The sequence below is a fragment of the Tursiops truncatus genome, chromosome 13 (assembly GCF_011762595.2).
Source record: "Tursiops truncatus isolate mTurTru1 chromosome 13, mTurTru1.mat.Y, whole genome shotgun sequence".
Classification (NCBI taxonomy): Eukaryota; Metazoa; Chordata; class Mammalia; order Artiodactyla; family Delphinidae; genus Tursiops; species Tursiops truncatus.
In genome coordinates, this window is record NC_047046.1 from 37,463,553 (window position 1) to 37,488,249 (window position 24,697).

The 24,697-nt window shown below is 40.5% G+C and overlaps 1 protein-coding gene and 1 long non-coding RNA gene across 7 annotated transcripts in view; one reads left to right on the forward strand and one right to left on the reverse strand.

Annotated features, from left to right (window-relative positions):
* The window catches only part of LOC117307688 (uncharacterized), a 73,932-nt gene extending 57,798 nt beyond the window's left edge, over positions 1–16,134 (reverse strand). Inside the window, exon 1 of one of the 4 annotated variants that reach the window (XR_004521545.2) lies at positions 15,920–16,108. This is a non-coding gene — a long non-coding RNA (uncharacterized lncRNA). Of the gene's footprint in view, positions 1–15,919 lie in introns of all 4 variants that reach the window. The other 3 variants (XR_012325343.1, XR_012325344.1, XR_004521546.2) reach the window with 3 other exon arrangements.
* Positions 15,635–24,697, forward strand: part of THOC1 (THO complex subunit 1) — a 41,913-nt gene continuing 32,850 nt past the window's right edge. The window contains exons 1-7 of one of the 3 annotated variants that reach the window (XM_019930558.3): positions 15,635–15,750; positions 17,633–17,706; positions 17,800–17,860; positions 19,095–19,161; positions 21,947–22,065; positions 22,533–22,581; positions 22,996–23,091. In XM_019930558.3, the coding sequence (XP_019786117.1) occupies positions 15,697–15,750; positions 17,633–17,706; positions 17,800–17,860; positions 19,095–19,161; positions 21,947–22,065; positions 22,533–22,581; positions 22,996–23,091 (520 nt within the window). In that variant the 5' untranslated portion in view covers positions 15,635–15,696. Of the gene's footprint in view, positions 15,751–17,632; positions 17,707–17,799; positions 17,861–19,094; positions 19,162–21,504; positions 21,547–21,568; positions 21,590–21,946; positions 22,066–22,532; positions 22,582–22,995; positions 23,092–24,697 lie in introns of those variants that run through there. The other 2 variants (XM_073790571.1, XM_073790572.1) reach the window with 2 other exon arrangements.

Sequence of the window (24,697 nt, forward strand, 5' to 3'; positions counted from 1 at the left end):
TTCTAGATCCTGTGCCAGATGCTAGGGATCTTTCTTGAGTTCCCTGGAAAGCAGATCCCAAGATAAAGCCTTCATTTACCTCCTCCACCAGCCATTCTAGATTTCACTCACCTTTGGCCAGTACTCCAGACAGCTGAGGCTTCCTGCCTGATGGGCTGACCCAGAACCTCAGCCCTGAGTCCTCAGCTGTCTTGGCCTCATCAAGCCATAGCTGTTGAAGTTGCCCACTTACTGTTATTGCTGGCATGGAAGCACCGAGAGACACCCAAGTGAGTCCTCTGGGCTCCAGTCAACTCCTCCATGCTTTCATTATGTAGGAGCAATCCTATGCCTCATGGTAATTAGGGTCAATTTTGCCCACCAAGGGGATAATTCTTTTCTTTGCCAGTTCTTCCACTGACATGAGGAGCCTAAAATGACCTGACATAGTCACAGTGTCAAGTTCAACTGCTGCCTGGTGTTCCCCTTGTGGAAACCAGAACCTTTAAAATGGCAGAGTCTAAAGTTGCAAGCTTGATAAGCAGTGATCCTGAGAGGATCCACACCCATTTCTATCCCTTGGTTCCTGTACCTGTGAATTCTAGTTATTGGGAGCATAGCACTATAGCCACTGACTTAGTGGATATACTGCACCCTGGAGGACAGCGCCCTAACTCTGCAGGTTATTGCTCCAAGGCTAGAACCCTAGCTGAGCCTTCAACAGTCTTTGCACTCTCCCATTAGACTAGCTACTTCTGGTTGATCAGATCTCTGGGGAGACCAGTAGATCTCGTGTTCATGTGCCCTTTGCCACAATGCTGTGCAGGATGCCATTTTTAATAGATCAGGAATTCTGTGAGCCCTTGGGTGGTGATACTAATAGAGACATGTGGGTAGGGTGGGTATATCAATTCCAGAAAGGACAAATTGAAATTGACATCATTCTGCTACCAAGTGGGTGGTCTGGTCTCCCCAAGGCTCATCACTAGCTGTCCACATCCACAAGATGAGACATCTTGTCTACCTTGTGGTTGAGAGCTCCCTCTGCAGTGGGGGTTCTCTGGTGGGCATTAATGTAGGATACAAAGATACACATACTCTGTGCCCACAACCATAGATACATCCTCATGCCTCTTCCCCAGATTTCCTCACCATGGACCTTCCAATTTTGTTCCTTCTGGGCCCCGACCAAGCAGTCAAGCCATTCACTCTTGTCCAAGAATTCCTATCAATCTGTATCTCAGGGTACTTCTCCTTCTTTATAAAGTGAGCCTTTATAAGGCCACCCTGAGAGGGGGTACAACATGGCAGCAGTCCATCTCTAGCCAGCACCAAGATCCCATGATCTTTCTTTCCACTGTGCTGGTAAATGGATAGCAGGTGGCTGGTTAAGTTTCCCACTGTGGTAGGTTCAGGGCAGGGATGTGATATGAGTGAGGCTCTTTGGTGCTTAAGTCTGTGCTTCTCCTTGGCACCCCACTCTGCCAAACCAGAGAGCAGTGCTAGGATGGAGAATACACAGTTTCTCCTATAAGTTCTTTGCCCAGTGGGTGGTCACTACTACTCTAGCGACTGGCCAGAACATGACACCCTCTACAGAGCAGGTCAGAAAAACATCCGTGTGCCAGCTCCCACTCTGCCCAGTTTTGGAGGGTACACTTTACACTGTGGCTGTTATTACCAGTTTGAATGCCATTGCTGTAGAAAAATGAAAAACCGCAATTTGGTTTGGGCCAATCCTGGCTCACAAATTGTGTTCCACCCAGCTGAGAGATTGGTATTTCTAGGAGAATAGAAAAGTTAAGAAATCTGCAAGAGGTCTGCCTTGTGTTGATTTTTCCAGGGACTTAGAAGTTACTGGATGCTTCAAAGTATTGAGTGACTAATTTTCTTTCCTTTTTTCTAAAATCTAACATGGTTAAGCATTTATTTCCTGAAAACCTGCCAAAAGAGTAATTTTTTTCAGAGTTGGAATATTGTTTTAAAATGTAAAATGAAGTCCTGATAGCAAAAATTATCAATGTAGCTTGAATCTACCTATGGCAACTTAAGAAGTATTGCCTTCGTTTCGTTTCAGGTTTGAGGAGTTTAAAGGAAAGAGAGAAAGAGAGTAACTTCCAAATGTTTCTGAAGTGCTTATTTTTCTCTACGATTCAGGCTTGCTTATTGTATAAGAATGGTCAACCCAGGGCTGTGGGCAACTCCAGGTAAAAATGTGCCTACAATTTGTTTTTAGTTGTGTTATTACACCTTTCAAGCCAAGGTTGCAGGTTGGCAGTGCCCTGAAGAAGGCAGAGAACTGGACAGCACCCACATCTCCCATTAGGGAGGCCTCCAGACAGAGCCTGGAGCAGAGCCACGCTGAAATTGACCCAAGCCAGGCCTTCCTGGGCTGCCCAGAATCGGAGTAGCACCCTCAGGATGAGCCCACTTGAGCCCACTCTGCATAGGCCGTTCTAGGGGCATACACAGATTTGCCCAATGGGTGTTTTTTTGTATCCTAAGAAGTGTCTCTGTCAAATTCATAATTTAGATTGGAGGTTGGTGATCAAATACTATGGAAACTACTACCTGGTTTTGCCATTTAGTGAAGGGGTGGGCCTTTCATTCTAGAAAGTGCTCATTGAAAGTAAGGTATTTTGTTTCAAGAAGTAGATACACAGTTAATCTGGAATTTTAAAATATTTTCCCAAAATAACAATAAACCTTGTTTTCAATGAAACCAGTTAAGTGCCTTGTGTATGATGATATTCCTTTGATTAGCCCATTATTTATGGGCTGTTGGAAGACCAACCTTTCACTTTACAAATTGCCAGTGGATCGTTTGGGAAAGGAACCAAAGGGTCAGGAAGAGCTCTTTATCCCACTAATGCAGACACACACACAGCATGACCCAGATATAAAAAGGGGCCAGCACTGCTAGCAGATGCCATTCATGGTTGAGCTGAGGAGACTGCTGCCTGGAAGCTCTCATAAAGAAGAAAATGATAGAGAGGTGGGAGGAAACACTGCCCAGGGTGAAACACCATGGGGAAGACCAGAAGGATCTGGGAGGGGTCTGGCTTTATGAAAAAACAAGATATAAAAGGATCCCATTTTTCTAGTTTCTGCCCCACCCTCTCCCTCCTGAAAATCTGAATCCAAATAGACAACGTATTTGACTGCAAATATCCACCCTTTCCATGTACTCCATCATGGTTAGAGTTATGAGAAGAGTATATTAATTTGGATAACACTAGCTGCTATAATAAACAGCCCCTCAAAAAATGTATAATGGCTCAAAGACTACAGGAGTTTCTTTTTTTCCCAGAACTCAGTGTGAAGGAGATATTGTTTGGCAGCTCTCCTCCACATGGCAATTCAGGAACCAGGCTCCATCCATTTTGTGGCTGTGTCATCTCCTATGGCCTTGTCATCTTCTACATCAAGACACTGAGGAGGGCACTTAAAAAACCTGCCTTTTAGAAACTCTAGCTCAAAAGTGACGCGTAAAGCTTCTCACAAACCATTGGTTAGAACTTCATTGCATTGTATGCCTACTTGCAAGGGTGCAAGGAATGTAGTATAGCTGCCTGCCCAAAGAAAAAGAAGAAATGGATTCTTTTTGGTGAATGGCTAACCATCTGCTTGGAAGCAGATAAACCCTTTATTCATTTTTTCATGAGTGCCTTCTGCTGTGCACTGCAGGGTGAGTGGCAAGTAAACAGTTAAATGAAGTGGTGTTTGAGTGACTACTGAGATCAGAGTAATAATTATCATAAACTTATTGAGAACTTATTATGTGCACCATTCTAAGTTATTTACATGTTATCTTATTTAATCCTCAAAGTTTTGTGTACTTTTACAGATGAGGAAACAGGCACAGACTTACTGAAAGTCACATAGCTGGTGGGTGGCAAGGCAGGAATCTGAATCCAGATTTCTCATTCTTTTTTTTGCAGTACGCGGGCCTCTCACTGTTGTGGCCTCTCCCGTTGCGGAGCACAGGCTCCGGACGCGCAGGCTCAGCGGCCATGGCTCACGGGTCCAGCCGCTCCGCGGCATGTGGGATCTTCCTGGACCGGGGCACGAACCCATGTCCCCTGCATCGGCAGGCAGACTCTCAACCACTGTGCCACCAGGGAAGCCCCCAGAGTGTAGCTTTTAATCACAATTTTTGTTCATGCACACGGAAACCAGCTTTTAGAATTTTGTAACCCAAAGGTCAGTATGACATAGTGTAGTGTATTTCAAACTGGATTCCTGGATGGGGTCCATTGAGTTCGATGGGACAATTTTTTAAGTTTGGAGTTCCCACTGTAATGATAACCTTTAAAAAAAATACCATGGGGGGTATGAATCTCAATCTGCAAATTTAAGCAGGGAAAAATATATTACTTAATTCTCTATAATTAAACTTAATTTCTAACTCTGAGTCTACCATTCCACCAGGAGGACAAACAACTTAACTTCAGGTCTCCTTGCTCCCCTCACCCCACATCTCCAGGGCTTTGTCTCAACTCTGTGACTTTTCACAGAGCCCCAAACACCAAATCATGGGGGCCTGTGCGGGAGCAAGGACTTATGTCCAAACAAGTAGCCACTGAGATGCGTCCCTCAGTATCATGTCAGTGCCTCCCACTGGCCAAATCCAAGCAGAAGCCAAAAGACGAGAGGGATCAGTGATACAATTCATAACGAGCAGCCTCCAAGGGCACAGATCAGGCTGGAGAAGAGTGGAGAGTGGATCTGAGGGTACGGATGGAGGATAAGCAGCACACTGAGGAAAAGTAGACCCAAAAGGGGCTCTGTCACCTGGAGGCTTAGGGAACACAAACCAAGAAAGCTTACAGACAGTCTGCTTCTCCGACCCGCCAGACCCCTCCCATGAGGTCCTTGGCATAGAATCCAAGTACCTGCTGGAATAGTCAGGACAGGAAGAAAGGGAAGGGCTGGAGAGGGAAAGCACAGAGAGAAATCAACAAATAATGCCTCAAAATATTATCTCAGCAATATAAGCACACTGTGAACCATCTGGACGACCATCGAACAATCTATTATCACAAGATCTCAGAAACTGCCCTTACAGGTAATAATGTATTGGCCTCAAGTGTTTTTTGTTCATTAACTCTTCCATCCAATAAACATTTATTGAGCACCTACTATGTGACAGGCACTGTTCTAGACACCAAGAATACACCAGTGAAAAAGGCAGGCCCACCCTCGAGGAGTGGACATAGTTCTATTTTTATTGTCATGATTGATTTTTTATTGTAATGAAACAAGAACAGAGGTGGATTTCATAATGAAATAATCATTTGGGTCAAGCAAAGGTTAAATCATATCACGATGTGCTGTAAAAATCTCAGATTTTCACAGTAGTTCAAAGAGTTAAGTGGTAATGTGAAATGGAATCATCACACAGCAGACAGAAATGCCGAAGTGAAAAAAAACTGCACTATGAGAATCAATATTGTATTTATATTGCAAGCCTCAATTTTATTTTAACAAAATTACATTATCTACTATTTATGTCATTTGAAGTTTTGTTTCTATTTAATTTGTATATTTGCTTTTAGTCCTGTAGTTACATAAATGCCATATACATGAACTGTATTTAGTTTTATGTTTGTTCACTTAAGAAACACAAAGTAACTTTAATCATTACAAGAGGTCTGTGGAAATGTTTTCCTTTTTAAAAAGAGGTCTATTCTTCATTTAAATTTGGGAAACCCTGGGGGAGCGGGGTTATGATAATGCATGTGAAAGAGTTGTCTGGCACTTAGCATATCCTCAGTAAATACTAATTCCCTTCCTTTTCTCATAATACTTTTTCAAGATGAGTGATAAAAATAAATTACTTGAAATGGGAAACTAATAAGGCCATATCTTTAAAGAATTCCTTGCTCTCAAGAAAATGGAACCATAATTTGCCAGGAAATTTCCAGAGTCTCAGCAACTAGAAAACTGTACAAGATGCACATTTAAGAAAAAAAAAAAAAAAGAGGAAGAAGCCATTGCGAAATAAGAAAGGCAATGCTCATGGTACAAATCTAAGTGAAAATCTAGCTCCCAATATTTGAGAAAGAAATGAAAAGGCATGCTGGAGATATAATCCCTCAAAGTTTCTGTTCCCAGGTAGCATGCTCAAAATAGCCATTAGCTACCTTATGGAAAGAATTTTAAGAAAGGAGTGTTGCTTCCTCCTGATTTGCCCATTCTGAGCACACAAGTCCTCCCTGTAGTTTGGGTAGGAGTTGTTTTCCCTCACTTTCAAGGCCCTTTTGGTTCCTGTATTTGCAAAGGCTCAGAGTTCATTTCAGGTCTAGCCTTTAAACACAGCTGCCCATTTGATTTGTTCACCCGAGTAATATCTTTTTCTATTCTCTTAGCCCTGCAACTCCACCTTGGGAGCTCCTTCTTGAAACTTCAGTTACTGCTCAATCAGTACTCTCCCTCTCCTGGTAATTATATCTCGGGGTCAAAGGAGATGGACTTATTTTGCTCCCTTATTTTGAACACATTTCCTTGCTGGGGTGCAAGCTACAAGTGGATTTCCACACGTTCTTTTCTGAAGAACCAGAGCAATGGTTCTTCCAGAGTAACATCAGCAGTTAACTCCCAAATCCTCTGCCGTACTCCCTCATGTAAATGCTAAGAAAAACTACTCTGTCCTCAGAGCAGGGGCCCTGAACACAGTTGAATAGATCGGGGAGGGTCAACCACAGCAGTGATGACTAAGCTGAGCTTTAAACAAGAAGGATTCGACTAGTTAGAGCAGGGAAGAAAGGCATTCTGGAAGAAGCAGAAATGTACGCGAAAGTTATTAGACATAAAAAGAACTGAGAGTAGCTCAGTCTGACTGCAGAGTATGTGGTTATGAGGCGAGACAAGAGAAATGCAACATATAATTATGACTTTAGAATCAAAAACACTCAAGTCCAAATCCTAGTCGTGTAAAGAATTTTTTTAAATTCTGAGTCTTGTTTTCCCCGTTTGCATACAATATCTCAAAAAGTAAGGAATCAATGAGATCATGTATATAAAGTATAAAAGACAATGATGGCATAAGATGTGTGCTTAGCATACAGTAACTTATGAATAGGAATATATCAATATATAAGGCTGATGGATTGGGCAGGGCCATGCTATGAATACCTTTGAATGTGGAGCTCATTTAACTAGGTCTTGAAAGCTATTTGGAGCCACTGAAGGAATGGATTGATCAGATTTCTATTTTCATGAAGGCAGATATTCAAGTACAAGGCAGTGTGCTAATCACTGTGGGAGAGATGTTTGAACAAAAATGCTATCTTAGACACCCCCTCTATGATTCATTGCCATCAACCACTGACGATTTAGTGTGGGTCTGGTGCTGACATCAAAACAGGAACCTTTTCACGACTTTCCATTTACGAAGTGGGAGGAAGGAAGCTAGAGTCAGGCAAAAAAACATTTTAGTGGAAAGTCTAACCAGAACCAAGTGGCAGAGGCCTCTTCTAGCCCTGAGGGCAAAGTGCTTTGTTTTCCTCTAAGAGCTATGAATAAAAATAGCACATGCTAGAGTGAAGGTCACAAAACCTCATGAAATAGTCATAACTTAGTAATTCCCCCTGGTGTAGGTCTGTATCACTTGTTTTTTAAACTGACATAAACAGCCATTAGAGGAGTTCCTTGAAAGAAAAAAACCCCAAAGTCCAGCTGAGCCTTCCTGACTTCTGTAATGTGGATGGACCTGCTGAGCTGCTCAGAACTAAGGAAGTATTCTAACACAGCACTATAAGTATATACCATTTTCTGTAGTAATAACTTACTTACAATTGGCATTGACTAAGGCCGTTAAGGTCAGTACTACCAGAATCCACTTCAGATAGGAACACATCTAAATAGAAAAAGTTCACTTTTCTGTCTCTTCGTCTTTCTACTTTAGAGGAGATATTTCCATGCAAATGCTGACCTCTCCTGGTAAGAAACTTTAGTAAGTTACTTACTAAACTACTTCTTTAAAGTTACTTTAAAGAAGGTATCATTCCAATGGAATTTAAGATAATTTGCGTTATGGATAGGAAAGGCAAAGTTAAATGATCCTATTTTATTTATTTATTTTTTTTGCATTATGCGGGCCTCTCACTATTGTGGCCTCTCCCGTTGTGGAGCACAGGCTCCGGACGCGAAGGCCCAGAGGCCATGGCTCACGGCTCATGGTTCATGGCTCCGCAGCATGTGGGATCTTCCGGGACCGGGGCACGAACCCGTGTCCCCTGCATCGGCAGGTGGACTCTCAACCACTGCGCCACCAGGGAAGCCCTAAATGATCCTATTTTAATGGAAAAAACAACTTCACCCACAAAATGCTTTTCCCTTGGCAGTCCCAGAACTTTCTCTCTTTCCTCCAAAGACTTTCTCATTTTGCTTATTACATCCCTATTGAAAATTATAAAAGTCAAACATGATCACTCCAACCAAAGAGATTTATTCACACTGAAACAAATACATCTAGCTCTTTCATTTTCTCTGCCTTACACTCAGCAAATGAATATTTTAATATTTATTCACCAATTCATTGATTGACTTGGTGTTTCCAATTCTGTGGCGTTACCAACAGTACCAAAATAAGCATTTGTGTACATGTCTCTTTGTATACATCTTATCAATGTAAGAAATCCTCTTGTGTTTATACCTAGAGAATTGTTGGATTGAAGGGTATTACACCTTCAACCTTATAAGTGCCAAATTCTCTTCCAAAATGGCTGTACCAGATTACATTTCCATTAGCTGGCCCCACCTCCTCACGAACATGCCTCAGGCTTTTTTTTTTTTTTTTCTATTTTTTTGGCCGCGCAGCACGGCATGAGGGATCTTAGTTCCCCGACCAGGGATCGAACCCGTGCCCCCTGCAGTGGAAGCACGGTGTCTTAACCACTGGACCGCCAGGGGAGTCCCACATCAGGCTTTTAAACTCATGCCAATCTCACAGATGAGAAAACAATATCTCAGTATTGTTTTATGCATTTCCCTGATTACTCAGGGAGCTAAGCATCTTTTCATATTTCCTCTTCTGTATGAATTTACTGTTTATGTCTTTTGCCGTTTTTAACTTGTTTGCCTTTTTATTGATTTGTAAAAGTTTTTAATATATTCTAGACACTAATCACTGGTTATAAGAGTCGCAAATATCTTCCACCACTCTTAAGCCCATCTTTCCATTTTTACTATCTTGTCTTCTTAATGAGCTGAAGTTAATTTTAATGTAGACAAAATTGTCCATTTTTCCTTTATGTTTTATGCTTTTTGTATTTTGTTTGAGATATCCCTCCCTACTCCATGGTAATTGGATATGCTTTAAATAATTTAATTTTGTATTTCAGACTGTGTCATTAATCCACCTGAAATTTTTTTGTGTGATATGAGGGATCTTTTTTTTCCCCATGTGTGGATAACCAATTGTCCTAGAATGATTTATCATATAATCTCCCATTTTCTTCTTGACTCTTAGTCACAATGTCTTCAAATGTGATACAATGAAACATAGATAAAATTTCTTCATATGTGTGGGTCTGTTTGGGGGCTCCTTATTTTCTTTCATTAGTCAATTTTTCTTTCCCTTAACCATTAGTATGGCATCTTGTTATGATTCTAATAAGCATATATCTAGTAGGGCAAGTTTTAATTTTTTCCAGTGTTATTGAGGTATAATTGACAAATAAAAGTTGTGTATTTTAAGGTGTACAACATGGTTTTGATAAATGATTACCACAATCAAGCTAATTAACATACCTATCACCTCACCTAGTTACCTTTTTTGTGATTGATGAGAACACCTAAGATCTATTCTCTTAGCAAATGTCAACTGTAAAATACAGTATTAACTATAGTCACTGAGCTGTACATTAGATCCTCCCCTTCTCTTTTCATTTCCTACAGTCCATCTGTTAGCTCTGTGTCTGTGTGTTGGCCTCATTTTCTCTTTCTGAAGATGGGCTTTCTCCAAGTTTTAAGGAAGACGGCAGCATTAGCTCAATATTCACCATGGCTCCTGTGGTAACAGAGAATCGGGCTGGGCAGCCAGCATCACTAATGGATATTATCCTACTTGCTGTTCAGCATCCAAATACTCTTTCCAGTTGAAGGGAAATCCCAAAATAGGGCTCTGCAGCTCACTACAGAAGCTGAAGGTGAGGAGGGACAGGTATAACTCTTCCTGTTCCCTGGAAGCTAGAGCACAAGCACGAGACCTGAGTATAGCCAATCAGATACTGTCAGCCATGAACTTGAATCTCGAGGAAGACGTGCAAAGGTCTGAGAGCTGGAGATGATGCAGGACAGCTGCAGTGGCATGGTGTGGTGGTCAATGTTCAGTGATGCGGTGACAAGTGCCCAGGGGTTGCCGAATCCAGGAGCAGAGCCAAGCCATAGAAATGGTGTTGGTGGGGCATCTTAAGACTGAAGCTATGTCTTGCTTCCACTGAGGCCTGCCCAAGCTTTATCTCCAGCCTTTTACTAATATGAGCTTCCTGATACCCTCCCAATAACTTACTTTTCAAAATACTAACCAGAGCAGGTTTCTATTGTTTTATGAAAGAGAAACTCTCACTAGTACGACAGCCATATTGTCCAGCTGCAGAAGAAAAATTTCAAAGACTTACGGCTGGCCAGGCCTGGTCCTATGCCCACAACTGTTCATCTGTTACAAGAATGGGGCAAAGGTGGTGGGAATGGCAAGCGAGGAGTGGGAAACGTGCTGAGCACCCCTGCAACAGTGATTAGGACTGAACAATCTTGACCTTCATTTATAAACATTTGTAAACATACAGAAGGAAAAATCACCAGTCATATGAATGTCTTTCTTGCCTTCCTCTGCCAAATCCCACCCTCACAAATATACAGCTCATTCCTTTCCATTCTTTAAGCTTTAGCTTAAATATCATTTCTTCAGAGAGGTCTTTTCTGGCAACTCAAAAGTTAAATACTGCTGGAGCATCCCCTGCCTCAGTCTCTCATTCCTTTGGTTTTGAGGGACCTTGGGGCTACGTTACTTAAGCACTCTTCACCTCAGGTTCTTCTGTAAACCGGGAATAATAAAGAGTACCTACCTCACAAGGTTGCTGGGAAGGCTAAATAGTTCATACATGTAAAGCACTAAGAATTCAAGCACACAAGGGCACTCAATATACGCTACTGTTTCCTTCATAGCATTTCTCACAGTGAAATTCTTTTATGTTTTTCTTTACTTTTAAAAAAATCTTTTCTCCCATAGAATAAAAACTCCATGAGGACAGTTAACTCTTCTGTTTTGTTCAAAGTGCCAGGTTCATCCATATATACATACACACACACACACACAACTAATATATATATTAGTTGAGAATAAACAAATGAAGAAGAAAATATTATATCAAAAACTTAGGAGAGTGTGGTGGCCATGAAAATGCTCCCCTCAGACCATTTGCTGTGGGAAATATAATTGACTGACAGCCTCACTGCTGCCTGCTGGGTCCACCACACCTGCACTGAGGCCAGACTTTCTGAGGGTGGCTCTAAGTAAATGACTGAGCATGGCAGAGGTAACCAGGGCAGGTCCATTCGGGCAAACTGCCAGACCCTTCCTACAAGAAGTTTGGCCTGACATCTCCCCACTGGCAAAGTCAAGCCTTTCCTGGAGCTGCACTTCACTTCTTCCCTCCCTCTCTCTTTGCACAGGTGTCAGCCCTGCACTGTGGTCTGCAAGCTCTCACTGCCTGCTCCTGGTTCCTGCTCCCTCCCTAATAAATCTCTTGCACATCTAATAAAATGTTGGCATCTGCTTCATGGTAGACCCAAACTAACACACTCAGGACTTGCAGAAGCAAATCCCGAGGGGAAAATTTGTGAATAAATGATTAAGGTGCTCTCAGGAGAAACCAGTAAGGGAGAGAAACAGGATAGGAAAGGGATACAAGCCAAGTGATGGGTCAATTTCAGTCAAAATCTCTGCCTAACCTTTCAGGGAAGCTGGGCTCACCAGGGTAAGAATCACCCACTATTCAATTTCTAATCTTAAATTATGTTCATCTATGTGGTCCAATCAAGCTCACCAAACAGGATTTCACAACATATACTAGATAATGATATATACAGTATTACAATAAAATAACAATACTGCATATATAGTCCAATAATATTGTTCTTGTGCTTAGCAAATAGTAGGCACTCAATAAATACATATTGAATGAATAGCACAATATTTACAATATAAAATGCTTGAAAATTGCCACCACCCTATAAAAAAGACAGCACCCACACAGTTTTCACGCAATTTCTCTTTTTCCACAAAAATGTAACTCCCAAAATACACACGAAGTGCCAAACTTCTCCCATTCTTCTTCTCAGCGACATTCCTCTCCCAATGCAGGAGTCTCATTCTTTTTGCTCAACTTTGCCTCTCAAACATCAGTTCCCTGTCAATATAATTCTTTCAATCCACTTAAATTACCTAGGGAGAGGAAGGGAAAGAGGGCTAGGGCCCAGAACCCAAACCGGCAAAGGCCGCAATCCAACATGCTAACACGGCTGACTTGTGAGCATGGAACAAAGTTTCCTTGGCCTGGGCTAGAGGATAAAGACCAGAACGAAAGCAGACTAAGCTGCCTCCCTGGTCCTCTTCTCCTAGATCTCACCACACCAATGATAACTTGAATCCAAATGAGACATACCAAGGAAAAGAAGAGGAATAAAGATGTGAATGCTTAGAATCCATCCAAACCATCCATCCTAGAATTTCCCATGGAGGTGTTTCCTAACAGAGAGGCATTCCCTGGTCCATCTTACCTCACTAGCGTAGAAGGAAGGAGAGGTGCTCAATAAACGTAGGTGAGGAATTTACATGCTATTGGATGTCTGCCCTTGGAATGTTATTATTACATACTTCTTTAAACACTTATGTTAGGAATGACAATATGATCCTCACCCTTATCTAATTATAAGGAAATAATTTATGAGCCATTAACTAGGCCCATGGCTTCATAAGGATTCATAAGTTAAGACTCGAGAAAAATATAGGCTTTGGGATTACAGCTAGGGGTTCAAATCCCAAACCTAGCTTCCTCTAGCCATGTGACCTAGGACAGATGAACCTGCTTCCTCACTGATGTGTATAACTATGTACAATGTTGTTGTAAGGAGTAGGAATAATACAAGAAAAGTGTCTGGCTCATAGGAGGTACTCAATAAAACTTGACTATTATGACAGTATGACAGTGTAGAGCTAAAAAATTGAAATCAAAACCCATGGGTAGTCTCATGCTGCCAGTTACCTCTATCAAGAACCCTAACTCTTTGAGTTTGCTTCCTCATGTGTAAAGTGAGCATAATCGCTGTTACTCATCTCAAAATATCATTTAAAAGATCAAATGTCTTACTACACGTTAAGTGCTTTGGGAATTATAAGGCATTTATTAACATGATCTAAATGCTAACACATTTCTATCGTTGTGAGTTTTGATGCACAACTTTTTTAAATGCATCACCTACTTCCTTGCCTTACTGAATATCACTTCACCTCGAGATCTCAAGATCATACTGATGGCTGTGACGTTTTTGCCCTTTTTAAGTTATCTAGCATCAGACTGCTGTTTTTACATAGATTTTTTCCTAATTGTGGTAAAGTATAAATAAAATTTAGCATTTTAACCATTTTTAAGTGTACAATTCAGTGTCATTAAGTACACTTACAGTGCTGTGCAAACGCCACCCATATCCATCTCCTGAACTTTTCATCGTCCCAATCTGAAATCCGTACACATTAAACAGCAACTCCCCATTATCCCCTGATGTTTGCTGCTTTTTTTTCCTACTGTTTATCTGGCGTTTGTTCACTCATTAGCAACAACAGCTCATTTCTCTCCTTCCCACAAAATATACTGCTGGCTATAACTTGGGAGGAACCGCAAATGCCATTTTTAAACCAGTAACATTCTTTGGCCTGAAACACGAATACGATCTGGTTCCAACCCAGTTTTTCAACTCTATTTCTATTCAGAATCCAAAGTTTAAGTCAAAGTCAACAACTACCTTTCACTGTGCTTTCTTCTTTCCACACCTCTGCTCACACCTTCTTCACCCTTTGGAATGTCTTTCCTATTCACCCCTTCACACTCTGACCTGTCTATTGGAATCCTTCAGGGCCCAGCTCATATTCTCTCTTTTCCACAAAGGCTCCTTGACCACCTCATATGGTCCCTCTCTCCTTTGATCTCTTACAGCAGCTATGATGCAAATTACTCATGATCAAAATTGTACACTGCAGTTGTTTCATTTATGTCGACCTGAGCTCCTCAAAACAGCAATTAAGCTATATTATTTTGTTCATTCAATCATATGTCCATATATTTATTACTCATTCAACAAATACTGTCCACTGTGTATAAAGTGCCCAGCAAATGTGTGAATAAACACAATTCTAAGTCACTAGACTTTGATGGATGATTCAATAAACTCAAGCTCTTCTTCTGTTTGGATTTTGTAAAAAATAATTTTATTTACCTCTTGGGTCTTAGTTGTGCTCCACACAGTTAATAATCATCTATAGTATAATAATAATCCTAATACATCAGCTACCTATCAAATCAGTTAAAACCTGTTTATTTTGGCAATTTGGAAATTTACGTTGCACAATCAAACCTGAATGATTCTGTTGATTCTAAAAAGCCTTCAACGCTCCAGGTAGCCAGCACTGTTCACAATTCCCACTTAGGGACAAGATTATGCAAAGCTGTCTTTTTGTTAAGTGTCCTGTATTCTCGCTGGATATCAACGAAGGGAAAAAGGTAAAGCGCGTCTAGCTTTCTTCATTTAGGTACACATGGAGGTGAATAAGAGCTGGTAGGAAGTGTTTGGGTCAGTGCTTCTGACCAGTGCATAATTCCAACTGAAAAGTTACTGCCACTTGGCTTCTCGTTGGCCAAGGTAGGAAACTGCAAGGTTTTGCAGCTGGTGCCTCCAATCCTTGACCCGGCGCCACGCGCTATCCAATCAGCGCCGAGTACTGCGTTCCTCCAAGATCTTCCTCTTTCAGTATAGCCCTCTATGTGCCAGCAAAGTTAACGAATCCCCAAACATTCATGATAATACTTGCATTGCTATACAAGCCACACGCGCATTCATGACTTCACTGACGCTCCTCCACAGCCCAAGGATATAAGCATTATTTCTATTACTCAGAAGAGGAGGCTGCTCCTGAGCTACAGGGCCCATGAACTGTAGGGCAGAAACGCAAATCCGGAGCTGGGACCACTCCTCGAAAAGGACTTTGGTCCGGCGGTGCACGGCCACTGCCGACACTTCCCCAGCCTGGAGCTTTCCCGGATAACCCACCTGCCTTGGATTCTCCGGCGGCGGTTACCTTCCCTCGCGGCCCATTGAGCCGTAACCAGCCGCCTTTCACCAGCCTTCCCCAAAACAGGAAAACCACCGCCAAAGTGCGCGTCCCGGCCTGCAACCCGCAGCGCTTACAGGACAAGGCCACACATCTACCATCACCCCAAGGGTTACCCACGAACCCGAATCGGGCTTTGAGCGGCTGACTCCGGCTCCCAGCGCCAGCCCGTCCTCGGTCACCACAGACGCTCCCACCCCCCACCGGGCCCGCCCCTGCGCTCACAGGCCGCTCTAGCCGCGCACCGAGCCGGCAATCTCTTCGCTCCCGCCCTGACGTCATCGGCGGGCGCCGCGGCGCGGTGGCGGGCACGCGCGGCCGAGAAGATGTCTCCTACGCCGCCGCTCTTCACTTTGCCCGAAGCGCGGACGCGGTTTACGGTGAGCGGAAGGGGGGTGGGTGCGGCCCTGGCTCAGCGCTATTTTTTGCCCTCCTCTCCCTGAAATTACTCGAATTTTGCTCTGGGGTAAAGCGGGGACAGAGGCGTGTGCGCCGCGGCGACGGGCTCCCGGCCTCGTCGTGGGCTGGGAAGTGGCAAAGGCGCATTACCTGTCTCTTTCGCGCGTCCTCTGCGGTACGCCTCCACCTTCCCGCCAGCTGGTCCCAGGACCCCGCGTTCTGGGCGTGTCTGCGCCCTGCGTGGAGGGGTCATCCGCAGACTACCTCTGTCCGGGTCCAGCTCCTCTGCAGTGCTCTCTCAGCTGGTCAGGTGTCTCCAGAACTGGAAGGGGGCTGCTGAAGGGGGAGGGCGGGACTGACTTTAGCCCAGAGATTTGGCTCCCGCCCCGCCTCCTAAGCTGCCAGGTGGTTGTTCTGGCCGCTTATTCACCACCCTTTAATCCTCCGTATCTCATTCGTAAGAGATCGATGAGGAAGGTCCTAAGTGGGACAGGACAAACAGGTCAGCTTGGAAAGGGTTGTCAGCTGTCATTTTATTCTTACACATTGGGGAACAGTAGTTTAAGCATTTGGGAAACACTTTACAGAGCGTTTTCTTGTTAGCTTGTTTAACTCTTAGAATAGCACTGTAAGGAGGCTGTTTTATTATCCCTGGTAGATGAGATAGAAACTGAGTTAAGTTTAACTCTAACTCCAAAAGTTAAATGATTTACTTTACTGTTTTCTCTGACTTAAGACCCAGTATTCTTTTTATGTTGCCCATCACTAAATTGTTTGACTGTATTTTTCCCTAGTGCTCTGAAATTCTGCCAGGAGTAACTTAGGAATATCCAATATTGGTCCTGGAGGGGACCATTTAATGGGAGCTCATCTAGCCCAGTGCTTCTCAAGCTTGAGCATGAGGTGAGATCTCCTGGAGATCTTGTTAAATGTAGATTCTGGTTCAGTAGGTCTGGAATGGGGTCTGAGATTCTGCAGTTCTAACAAGTTCTCAGGTGATGCCACTGCTGCTGATGGTAGTAACAACCCTCATATTTAACTCGTGAGGAAAATGAAGCACAGAGGTAAGGGGGTATGCCCAAGATTACACAGCCTATTCACAGGCAGAGTCAGGAATGGACTTTTCCAGTATAAATGTAACTCCTGTGAGGTAACATTGATTTTCCAAGTGTATGTGAATTTTCACAGAATGAATGACTTGGCAATATTTTTGTCTTTCAATTATGACTGCTTTAAGACAACCAGCAGGTTTACTACTTTAAGACAATCAGTGTTTACTTGGTGTCAGGGGCTGTGCTGTGCAAGCTACCTAGACGAGGTAGAACTTTTTTTTTTTTTTCCGAGGTAGGACTTTTGATGGGTCTTGAAGAATGGATAGAATTTGCGTGACCACGTGGGAGGAATAATGGGAATGAATACACTAGAGTGAGCTTGATAGAAAATGATGGGAAAATGGCTAGACCCTAGTGGAGAGTATGTGTTAGGGGGTACTGGGAAATGAGGTTGCATAGCTTGAGGGGGATAACATTATCAAGGACGTTTAGAGGAAGCTACGAAATAAGGAGCCACTTAGAGATTTTGTTTTTTAAAAGCAGGATACTCTCATGAATGGGATATTTAAAAAGAAAGGAGGAGGGAAAATTGGAATAAGAAAGTCTAGCTGGGGAGCTCTTGCAAGGCTTAAAGTGATGAGTCTATATCAGTAAGTGGCATTTGAATAAGAATTACTGATAGAATGACTCATAGGTAATTTTTCCCAGGTATAAACATTTTTTAGTTAGACATACTATTGATGAGTGATATGTTTTTCAGTAAATAATAAGCAGAAATCTTTCCACTTATTTGCTATTTTTATTTTTCTAGAAATCTACCAGAGAGGCCCTGAACAACAAAAATATCAAGCCCTTGTTGAATACCTTCAGCCAGTTGCCTGGAAGGTAAGGCGTTGATATCCATGAAATAGGCTCGCTGAAATCTTTATACTTACCCTGAGCTGCTTTAAAAATGCAGGTGTTTTTTGTTTTTAATAGTGAAAATGAAAAAAAATGTACCCTTGACCAAGCTTTTAGAGGTGTTGTAGAAGAAGAAATTGTAAGTATGTTTTTCCTTTATTTATCGTTAGAATTTTGCTGGCAAATTAATATTATTTTTAAATTTGCTTTTATCCTTAGAATAGATATTTAAACATGACTATTTTTTCTAGAGTGAACGTGCTACTTTGTGAAACCTAACTTGGTCGTAGTTAGTATAGGAGTTGTGTAAGGATTAAGGGTTTTAATAGCACAGTTTGACTTGTTTAAGGGTTTGGTTTAATAAATGAATAGAGCCCTCTGCAAGTGAATATGTATAAGAAAATTTGATAAGAGGTCTTCCTGAGCAAAAACTGTAATTTGAAGGTGAGCCCTCTCGCTTTGCTGTATAAACAGTGACACATCTTGTAGTGGCATAAAAGGTCTAGTCCAAGGATGTTCAGCATGGGAGCTGGGATTCCATGCCCTCATTTTCCTATGGCATCCCCTTATCAGTTCACCTGCAAAAATAACAATAGCCTATCCAACTTCAGTAGAGAAATTTAATCTAAACATGAAAAATCTGAATTTATTTACCATTAGTGGAGCACCCAAATGAAAGGAAAAGTTTCAATAGTTTATTCTTGGTTTAGCAAAGCTTAGATCTCAAGAAGCTAGACCCTTTTCCCGTGGCCATAAAACAGTGTCCCTTTCTTTTGGACAATTCTATGTCAAATTCATTCTTTCCTCTTCTTCAGACCTAGTCACTTACCTGTTGTCAGGTATTGGGCAAGTTACTTTGCTTTTCTGAGCCTCAATTTCATTTGTAAGAGGGGAAATACCATGTTTTCATGGTGGTTGTGTGAAACGGCACTTAATGTACACTCAATAAATGCTGGATTTTATGATGTTATCAAACCTAAGCACCACCTCTCTTCTATTAAAACCCTCCCTCAGACATATTGATGCACCAGTACAATTAATTCCCTTGGCCCTGCCATTGAGTGAGTTATGGCCTCAGCACATGTGTAGTTGATTAGCTTATAGCCTTAATCATGCTAATGTAAGGATCTTCCTAAGACTTGGATTTTAAGTGAATCATCTGCTGTTTAATTATTTGATATACTTCTACCGTTAGGGTTATTACTGTTCATTTCTTAAATTTTCATCTTAGAAAGTAATCTTATCTTCTGTGAGAAATATCTTTATCCAGTGTTTATGATAATCAACTTAGTGTCAGAGGATATGTTTTTCTTATTATCAAATTAGTCTAAAGTCTGGCTCCAAAATTAAGTTGTTTTCTCCTTTGTTGGTAGATAAATCATTCATCATGTGAAAACGTTTTAGCTGTTATTTCTCTTGCTATTGGGGGAGTTACTGAAGGTAAGTATGGGTTTGTTTTGTCTTTTTTAAAAGCAATCTTGGGCGTGACATGTTTTATTTAAAACTTATTCTCCCCATACCTAATTGATTTTGTTCATTTTTAAAATTCTGCCTACCCCCTTTGCCAAGAAGTCCCATGGAAATTAGCTCACAGGTATTTCTTGTCACTAGTGTATACAGTGCACACTTTGGCACTTTCTTTGTTCTCCACTTGTTCTGTTCATCAGGTAAATATTTATTGAGCATCTACTATGTGCCTGGTACTGAACTAGGAATTGGGAGATTCATTGGTAAATAAAACATATTCGCTGCCTGTAAGGAGCCTAGTGGCTAATGGAGGAAACACGTCTAAATGTCTTACTGGGGCGGGGGGTGAAGTAGGAATGAAGTATGGTTGAAGTGATTCTCTAAACTTCAGAGTCTGAAGGAATCAGGATGGTCTTAGAAAGGAAACTGTAACATAAGAGCTGGGATGTGAGGGATGAGTAATTTGTCAGGCAGAAACAGAAGGATATAGCTATATAAAGACCTGGTTCAGCATGACTAAAAAAAATGTAGAGAAGAATGGTGAGAGGATGATGAGCATGGTGAAGAAAAGAAGCAGGAGGGGTAGGTTAGGGCCATTTGTAAAGGGCTTTGTGTGCCATGCTAAAGAGGACCTATGGAAGAGCCATTGGATTGGGAGAAACTGCTGGCAGGAAAACTAGGTAGAGGACAGTTAAAATGGGGCAGTGGCAGTAGGGGATAGTTTCAAGAGACTTTTATTTATTTTTATTTATTTATTTATTTTTAGTTATTTTTATTTAGTTATTTTTGGCTGCGTTGGGTCTTCGTTGCTACGCGTGGGCTTTTCTCTAGTTGTGGAGAGCAGGGGCTACTCTTCGTTGCAGTGCACAGGCTTATTGCAGTGGCTTCTCTTGTTGTGGAGCCCGGGCTCCAGGCACGCAGGCTTCGGTAGTTGTGGCACACGGGCTTAGTTGCTCTGCGGCATGTGGGATCTTCCTGGACCAGGACTCGAACCCATGTCCCCTGCATTGGCAGGTGGATTATTAACCACTGCGCCACCAGGGAAGCCCCTCGAATGAGATTGCCAGGCTTTAGCTTTGTTTTACTGAATCAGAATCTTTGAGAGTGAAATTTAGGTAATTTTCTATAGTTATTAATGTGAGTTAACTTTTGCCAAAGTATACTTCTGCTAAGGGCAGGGAGTATGTCTCTCAAATCTCTTGGATATACAGGACATAAAAGTATCACAAATCTAAGTGTTAAAGGACTTTAGAGGTCATATGGTCCAATCTTGTCTCTGACCTATCCTGTCTCCCCTCAGTAAAGTCCTTGGCAGGTGGTCATCCAGCCTCTACTCCCATTGATGGAGCTCACTATTTGATTTCTGTTAGATAGTTCTGATGGTGCGATTTCCCCTTTGTATTGAGTTGAAATTTGCTGCTTTATGCCTCCCTGGTTCTAGGCAGTATCCCTCACATCACATTCCAGATATGATCTTACCAGTGCAGAGTAGAGCTGGAAATACTACTTCCTGTTTCTGAAGATACTGTGTTAATGCAGTAATTTGGGCTAATAGTACCCACTCAGTACTTTTTTTTTTTTTTTTTTTTTTTACATATCATGCTGAAGTGTCTACTTTTCCTAAACACTTAACAAGTGTTAGTATCTATTACGTAAAAATAGAAGGAAGAATGAGCAGGGAGGTAAAAGTACTTTTAGCTAGCCTAGATGACCTTAAAGTCTTTAATTTATTGCTTTACTTTAGTAAGATTGAATTTAGAAATAAACAACTTTTTATTTTACCTTTTTTTCCCTTGAAACAATGGTATTATTGTAAAAGTTTAATGAGTTGAAATCAGTATCAAATCTTTTTTTTTTTTTTTAGAAACAAATATTTATTTTGCCACTTCAGAAGGTTTTTGAAAGCTTTAGGAAGAGTGGAAGAACAGAATTTTCAGTTTGAAGTTCATTTACCTTTTTTTTTTTTAACATCTTTATTGGAGTATAATTGTTTTACAGTGATGTTTTGTTATCTTTTTTGAAGTAGTTCTTTCAAATCACAGACAACTTAAATTTTAGCAATAGTACAGAACATTTGGAAATGAGAAGGGAACATACTAGTCCTAATTCTTCCACTTTAAAAAAAACTACCATTATTTTGGTATATGGTTTTAGTTTCTCTGGTCTTTTTAAAAGATTTTATTGTGATAACCATAATACCCATACAGTTTTGAACCCTGCCTTTTTCACTTGACATTATATCATAAACATTTTCCAAGTTATTATAGTCGTCATAACCATCTTTTTTAATTGGCTGCATTATATTCTTTTGAATAGCTTAGTGGTGAAGAAAACAGACTGTGGAGCCAGACTGCCTGGGTTCGTATCCCAGCTCTACCACTTACTGGCTCTGTGATCTTGGGCAAGTTATTTAACTTCTCTGTGTCTCAGTTTTCCCATTCTATAAACTGGAGATAATGTTATCTACCTCATAGGGTTATAAGGATTACATGTGTTAGTATATGTAAAGCACTTAGTGTGCCTGACATATAGTAAATGCTCTAGAAGTGTTATCAAGAATGATTATCATCATCACATACCAAAACTTACTTAAGTATATCCTGTTTGGGGACTTGAGGTTGCTTCTGTTTCTTGTCTTTCACAGCCTTGTTAGGATTGACAAAGTATACCTCTAATATTTTCTTTAAAATTATTTTGCATGGGCTGTTTTACTCAACAGTATTTTAAACTTTTTAATTGGCTTGTGCTCCACTTGAAGGTATTTGTACAGCATCTACACCTTTTGTATTGTTGGGAGATGTTTTGGATTGCCTTCCTTTGGATCAGTGTGACACGATATTCACTTTTGTGGAAAAAAATGTTGCTACTTGGAAATCAGTAAGTGCCTTAGTTTCTTTTTCTGCTAATATTATCTTTCTATAGATCCAGAGTTCTGAGGGTAGTTTTTGTTGTTGTTGTTGTTTTTGTTTGTTTTTTGCTTATATTTCTAATATTGCTGATTGCCAAAAAGTTTGTCCGTATGAGAATTATATATTCTGCTCTCTTGGAAAAGCCAAGTAAAAGTTATATGGAGAAAAAAATGGAAGTACAAAATTTGAGTAGATACAATTAACTTGAAAACACACACTTTTACATGTTTAAAAATTACTTAGAATTGTGTTTTGTTATATATTTGAAAATATTTTTATTTCATTAAAATTGTTATTTGCTTGAAAAAAGTGAAAGTGGCATAGTAGATTCTCAGTGCATAGTAGTGTTCTTTAAAATTTTACTTCCTGTGACTTACTACTGAAGGATGTGCAACAACTTCAGAACAATAGTAATAATTTCTGTCTTAATTTCAGAATACATTCTATTCTGCTGGGAAAAATTATTTACTACGTATGTGCAATGGTAAGTAATTCAACAGTAAATGATTGTTTTTTAAAAAGTAAATGTGGCCAGGAAAACAGGTGGTGGAATTAAACACAGGTGGTAAAATTTTTAAAGTAGATTGTATCTTCATTTTTAAATAGCAGTCTGACTTATTAAAACTGATCATTTGCTTTAAATTAAACTATTCCTGTTCTGGGTATAAACTTAATGAAAACCAAAAAAATTTAGTAAAGCTTGTCTTACCCATGCTAAACTTGTTTAGTTTTATTCCTAATTTTCTAGCGCTTTTTTGTGACAATAGTTTCTACCCCCATTTTGAGAACTACTGCTTTAGGAAAATACTTTTGACAAACTGGTTAAGAAACTTAGGTATGGTTGTAATAAACATAGAATGATCTCACCTGTGTAACCTTCGTTTCCATGTGTTGTTAGATCTCTTACGAAGATTATCAAAATCCCAGAATACAGTCTTCTGTGGACGAATTCAGCTCTTTTTGGCCAGACTTTTCCCTTTATCTGAGAAGTCAGGTAAGCTTTTGTACATAAAATGCTTTGCAGGAAAATCTTTACCAGATTAGAATCTACTATGATGATAAAAAAGAAAAATGGTTCTAAAAAGTTGAAAACATAGGAAATTCCCACTTTATTTTACTTATAAGTAGTTATACCTGTCCCAGTGTATGGTACAGGTAACCCTTAAATAAAGTCATTGATTCCTTTTTTTCTATATCTGCAAGCCTGTTTGTTTGTCTCTCTTTTTTTAATATTTATTTATTTATTTTGGTTGCACCGGGTCTTAGTTGCGGCACGCAGGATCTTTGTTATGGCATGCAGGATCTTTAGTTGCAGCATGTGGACTTCTTAGTTGCAGCATGTGGACTCTTAGTTGCAGCATGCAGCTCCCAGTTGCGGCATGCATGCGGGATCTAGTTCCCCAACCAGGGATCGAACCTGGGCCCCCTGCATTGGGAGCACAGAGTCTTACTCACTGGACCACCAGGGAAGTCCCTAAAGTTATTGATTCTTTAAGTTCAAAGTTTATTAATAATGTACAGTTGAATCACACTGAAATATGTAGCTGTGAATCATGTTTTTATTTCATTTCCTAATGTATGCCTATTTTTCTGTTTTTTTCCTTCAGTCACTACTGTTCAGCCACATTGACTTTGTTTGTTTCTTTTATCATTTATTATTGTGAAATATAATGGTAATATGAAAAGTGCATAAAGTAAATATAGTGTAATAATTATGAAGCAAATACTTGTGTAACCACTGTCCAGGTCCAGAAATGGAACACTGCCCACCACAAGGCTCTCTAGAGCCCACCACAATCTGTTCAAATACGCCAGATTTTAATCTCTTTGCTTCAGTCTTCCCTTCCTTAGTATCAGGCTAATATACCGCCTACTTCATATGTTGTTGTAAGGATTAAGTGAATTAAAATATGTGAAGAGCTTACAACAGTGCCTGCATATGGTAAGACCTATAGTGTATGTTAGCAGTTGTTTTACATGTGGCTTTCTTTTTGTCCTGCTAGATCTGTTTTTTTTCTTTCCTCTTATTTAATGTGGTCAGGATTAATTTTGATTTATCAGTGTATTTACCACTTGTATTTCTGACCTTCTGTTTCCCCCTTTAGACTTTACTTTAGTGCAGATTTGTGTTTTCTTTGAAAATCTTTATTTCTTTACTCTTGAAGAATGGTTTCAATAGATAGAAGATTGTAGGTTGGCACTGGATATAGGATTTCATTTAGTGGGAGATAATCATTACTTTGCCTTCTAGCTTCTATAGATAAGGCAAATGTCAGTCTAACTCCTTTGAAGATAATCTAGTTTTTTTTTTTTTCTCTCTATCTGCTCTTAAGGTTTTATTTTTCTTTGGGTTTTTTGTTTGTTATTTGTTTGGGTTATTTTGTTTGTTTTTCAGTTTTATATGATGTATCTAAGCATGGATTTTTAAAATTTATCATTCTTCAAATTTGTGGGCATCTCGAATTTATGGATTGGTTGTCCTTCATCCAGTTTGTAGAAATTTAAGTTGTTATTTCTTCAAATATTATATATGCTTCTTTCTCTTTTCCTCTTTTTGGAACTCTAGTAGACATCCTATATCTTCTCACTGTATCCTGTCT